The 5,524-nt window shown below is 34.7% G+C and overlaps 1 protein-coding gene across 1 annotated transcript; it reads left to right on the plus strand.

Moving 5' to 3' along the window:
- The first annotated feature begins 1,344 nt into the window (after positions 1–1,344).
- LOC113330850 lies at positions 1,345–2,367 on the plus strand. Its single transcript, XM_026577654.1, has 2 exons — positions 1,345–1,983; positions 2,119–2,367. Exons 1-2 carry the CDS (start codon positions 1,345–1,347, stop codon positions 2,365–2,367), a joined length of 888 nt encoding a protein of 295 aa, XP_026433439.1.
- The last annotated feature ends 3,157 nt before the right edge of the window (positions 2,368–5,524 follow it).

The raw sequence follows: 5,524 nt of genomic DNA on the forward strand, positions 1-5,524 counted from the left end.
AAGAAAGGAAAAGTTAATTCGTATTCAAAATCTTCTGACAATATGTTGAGTTCTTTACGTGGAAGAGATAGACACTCTGCAAACTTTTATTGGAATCTCCAACAAAATAAATTCATCAAGGCACTTCGTAAGGGCATAAAGATTTTGAAGGCTGATGAGTTTATTAGATCCGAAAAAGAAGTTGCAGACTCTTGCAATTACAAGAGAAAGAAAGAACATAAAGAAACACAATCTATTGTATTCATAAATCATCCTAAGGATGTTTTTGTTACCTGCGGTGAGATTAACCCTCACCTCAACACACATTGATTGTGTTGAAAAATGCATCCTCAATTGTTGCCCAAAATCTTTTTTGTGGGGAGGCCTAAATTTGAGCAGAATTTGTAAGTCTGTTCTGTTAATAGGTAACAATGATCTCATGATCGCTATCTTTCACTATTTTTGGGATAAATATATTCGGCTTCCATAAACCAAAATGTATTGCTCCTTGATTTTCTCCTATCCTATATTATATATTCTTCTTGTCCGGAAGAAGACTATCTTGCATCAATGGAGGAATCGGTGAAGGAAGGATCGTCTCTAGATGATTTGGTGCAATGTGCATTGATCATGACTGAGAAAACAGATCCTTACTGTTAGAAGTTGTATTAAGCATCTTGAGTTAATGATAAAGGATTCAAAAGAATTACTTGCTGATCTTTAATCTAAATTGTTCGAGATGAACACACTTTCTATTAGAAAGGAAAATGCTCAGAAGAATTTGAATCCAGAATTCGAAAGTGATGTCCACAAGATTGAATACAATAGACATCAACATTTTGATTTATTTCAATTATTGTACAAGGTCTATTTTGAATAAACCTATCATGATTATCATTATTTAAGAAAAAAGTTATTAGTTTATAATTTTTCTTATGATAGTTACCGATTACATAGACTGTGAATGAATGTTTATATTTTTGCTATGTATTCGGTTTATGGGATGCCTGATTTCGGTTTTCATTAACCTTAATATTCGATCTCATATGATGAGACCCTTATGGTTTATGTGGCTTTTTGATTTAGCGGAATCAAATTCTATCCCATGTTGGTAGGCTTTATTAAAGGATCATAAGGTGTTCCGGTTAAAACTCATATGTAAAAAGTCACAATATGTTGAATCAATTTATGTTTACATGAGTTGTTTAGCATAACATATGTGTTTCGGGTTTTCAACTTTTTCGATATTTGTTTTGATAGTTTTCTCTCTCCTAAATTTTTTTCCCTCTCTGGCGAAAAGTTTAGGTTTTTCAAATTTTTTCATATTTTTCTTTGCTTTTCTCAATCATCCTTGGGTGATTTGAGATGGGGGATGATACTGATCCTCCCCAATCGCGGGTTCTCACTTATGCTGAAAAAGTTTTAGGCAAAAAACAGTTACTAACAACAACTTTGGATTTGAATACACTGCCAAACCCTACTTTGAAAGAAGGAAAGCCAACAGTTGTGCTTTCGGTTTCTTATTATGAAGAGGGTTGCGATATTTGGAAGTTCAGTCTTATAGGTCGTCTGGATTTCAAGGGTATCAATTTTCAAGATGTGAAGAATAGTTTTGAGCAGCAATGGCAGCTAGGTCAGGGCCGTGTACAATTCATACCTATGAATAGAGGCTTTTATATCATCAAGTTGCAATCAATGGAAGATCGAGACAGGATTCTTAATGTTGAGGCGTGGATGTTTGAACAACAAAAGCTTAACCTAATGGAATGGTTCCTTGGTTTTGGTGCGGAAAAACACAATACTTCTCATGCTACGGTATGGGTTAAGTTCCCTGGTTTGCCTGTTGAATATTGGATTGAGAAGACTTTACTGGCGTTTGGTAAATCCCTTGGTACTGCATTTTTGGTTGATAAACGCACATTAGATCATGAATATGGTTATTACGCTTCAGTTCTCATAGATATTAACTTTGCTGAGCTTGACACTGATGGTATTCATATTTTGGTTGGGGGTCGTGATTTCTGGCAACCAATTGAGATACAAAAAAGACCTAAATTCTGCACTAAGTGTAAAATAATTGGTCATGTTGATTCGGAATGTAGAAAGAAGCATAAGAATTCAGCTGGTAATGTGTTGTAGCAAGCTTCAGCGTCAATACAACTGGATAACAATTCGATCACTCAAGAAGAGCGTGGTAATAATGTTGCTAGTGCTGGGAACGATTGGCAAGAGCCCAGACGTAGGAAAGGAAAGACAGCTCCTGTCATTCCAATTGTGCCTGAGTTACCTAATGGAAACCAAGTTACTTTGGGTAATGGCCAGCAAGCTAATGTAAATAACGTCCCTAATGGGAATCGGATTTCTGGTGTGCATCCACAAAAGGAGTAAAAGAGAAAGGGGTACCTTTATTAAGCGAATTTTTACCCTTTACTGGTGTCCATTCATTATTAGAAGTGCCAACGCCTGATTCCAAACCAACACTACCAGCAGTAGCGTTAGGTTTTAATGGCCCAGACTTGTTGTATACGGACTGAATAGTATTACTCTGCTCGGACCCTGAATGAAAAATAGTATCCTACGTGAACACGGACTTAGTCATAGACTGAGATTCCGTATTCTGCTTGGACACTGAGTTGTTTTGCTTATTCACGGCCTGAATACCAATATCTTGTTTGGTCGACGTTCCATCCTTAGTTTTTTTTGGTAAGTCCAAAATGTATTGATGAATAGCAAATATTTACAAAGAGTTTACAAGAAAAGAGGTCCTTAGACCCCAAAAACTTACAAACTATTTAAATCTAAAATAAGAGACATTAGGATATTCTAAAGAACTTAGAAAATAGGGTCTCTCATCATAGTTCATCCCTTCACCATTCCTCAAAAGACAGCCCCTTTTTGCCATAGCATCAGCTGCAAAATTAGCCTCTCGATAAGTATGAACAAACCGAATGAGTTTTTCCTTCCTTAGTACTTAGCCTAGACACGGAAGTCCCAGACTGAGTTTGCATTGTCTTGTTTACCTGCGTAATAACTGCATGGCCTGCATGAGCAGATTTTGGTTCCAGATTCTTACGAACAGCTAAAGCCTCCTTAGCTGCAATAACATTCTTGCACTGAATAAACTTCATCTGAGTTTCACGAAACTCAACAACAGATTTAGCAAGCTCCGTTTCCAACCGGTTATCTTCATCAACACTAGTTTGATGCTGCTCATTACTTGTACCAACTTCAGGAGGAGTGTTTTTATCTTTTGCCAAAACACCCACAGACTGATTACCAGACTGAATTGGCGTAACTGCATGGCCTGCATTGACAGAATTATTACGTGCAGCAATATCTTCTTTGGCTGCAATTGCATCATCATCTTTCTTTTGTTTAACCTGCCATTGTTGGTTATTCCCTTTCTTCTTATTAGCCAATGGAACACCTTCAACCTGTTTAGCTTTCTCTTTACTAGAAGATGCATTATTATTCTTTTTACACTCATCATCAATATGCCCTATGATATTACAAGCAAAACAGAACTTAGGAGCATTAGGAATATCCTGATATTGCCAAAATTTTCTACCACCTGCAGTTAAAGCAATACGCTCAGGGATATGTTTTGCAAAATCAATATCCACCAAAACAGAAGCAAAGTGTCCATAATCTAGATTTAGGGTTCTTTGATCCACCACAATTGGTGTTCCAAAAGTTTTTACCATTGAAAGAAGCGAGTTTTCTGTCCATAACTCCATTGGAAGCCCTGGAAAACGCACCCACACAGCTGCATGAGAAGTCTTTTGCTTTTCTGAATTGAACCCTGGGTACCAATCTATTAACTTCAACGCATGATGATTGACAAACCAGTTTGAAGCACGAATCTTCTCCTTATCATCTGAACTGGATAACATAATAACAAAAAAACCTTTACTCATTGGCACAAACTTACACCTATTAACACGAATCTTCCATTGATCTTCTAGGTTTTGCTTAACATCATTGAACTTTAATCCCGTAGCATCTAACCTAGCAATAAAACTGTTTTGAAAAGGTTTACAACCCTCTTGGAAGAAATCATTAGGAATCTCAAGAGAAGGTTCTCCATCAACCAAAATAGGGTTTGGTAGCTTTTAAATATCAACAGATGTTGGATTTAGGGTTACCCTCTTCTTAACTGTATCAGCAAACGAAAGTTTCTTTGCATGACTCTGATTAGAGGTGCTAGGATCATTAACAAGTGCTTCAATCAGCATGACGCATCCTAAGATGGCCTGGATGATGAGGCAATTCTATAGATGAAACAAAAAAGGGTCTCTCCAGACTATTTTGAGTTAACGTATATAAAATTCAACATTTTTATGAATTCTTTCTTTTTTTGTTGGCTTTCTCTTTCTATTTGATTCAAGATAGATGAAATTTGTTAGGATTTGGATTAGTTCTTCTTGGTCTTTTATCCTTATTCTATTGTGAAATTTGCCTTCCTTCATATTTTATTGAATCAACGTACACATAAAGGAAATTTTTACTAGACGTAATGCCTTAGAACATATTTTTTGTGATTACAATATATTTTTCAAACTTTCTCTATTAAAGATGAATTTATCTAGTTTACAATTTAGTCTCTGAAACCAATTTCCGACTTATAACGAAGTGTGTAGACTTTTTTGAGTTAACATATATAAAGTTCAATATTTTTATGAACTCTTTCTTTTTGTGTTGGCTTTCTCTTTCTATTTGATTCAAGATAGATGAAATTTGTTAGGATTTGGATTAGTTTTGCTTGGTCTTTCATCCATCTTCTATTGTGAAATTTGACTTCCTTCATATTTCCTTGAATCAACGTACATAGAAATGCAATTTTTACTAGACGTATTGCGTTAGAACATAATAATTGTGATTACAATACATTTTTCAAACTTTTTCTGTTAAAGATTAGTTTATCTAGTTTACAATTTAGTCTAAGAAATCAATTTCCGACTTATAACGAAGTGTGTAGACTTTTTTGAGCTAACGTATATAAAATTCAATATTTTTGTGAACTCTTTCTTTTTTGTTGGCTTTGTCTTTCTATCTGATTCAAGATAGATGAAATTTGTTAGGATTTGGATTAGTTCTGCTTGGTCTTTCGTCCTTCTTCTATTTTGAAATTTGACTTCCTTCATATATTCTTGAATCAACACATAGAAATGCAATTTTTACTAGACGTAATGCCTTAGAAAATATTATTTGTGATTACAATACATTTTTCAAACTTTTTCTGTTAAAGATGAGTTTATCTAGTTTACAATTTAGTCTCTGAAACAAATTTTCGACTTATAACGAAGTGTGTAGACTTTTTTGAGTTAATGTATATAAAATTCAACATTTTTATGAACTCTTTTTTTTTGTGTTGGCTTTCTCTTTCTATTTGATTCAAGATAAATGAAATTTGTTAGGATTCGGATTAGTTCTGCTTGGTCTTTCGTCCTTCTTCTATTGTGAAATTTGACTTCCTTCATATATTCTTGAATCAACATACATAGAAATGCAATTTTTACTAGACGTACTGCCTTAGAACATAATA

Source organism: Papaver somniferum, unplaced genomic scaffold, assembly GCF_003573695.1.
Source record: "Papaver somniferum cultivar HN1 unplaced genomic scaffold, ASM357369v1 unplaced-scaffold_119, whole genome shotgun sequence".
NCBI lineage: Eukaryota > Viridiplantae > Streptophyta > Magnoliopsida > Ranunculales > Papaveraceae > Papaver > Papaver somniferum.

What these genes read in the sequence shown, in the direction of transcription:
- LOC113330850 (XM_026577654.1), top strand. Translation starts at nt 1,345, where the DNA reads ATGGGGGATGATACTGATCCTCCCCAATCGCGGGTTCTCACTTATGCT. An exon ending in CTGATGGTATTCATATTTTG is followed by an intron (nt 1,984 to 2,118) that starts GTTGGGGGTCGT and finishes AATGTGTTGTAG; the next exon opens with CAAGCTTCAGCGTCAATACA.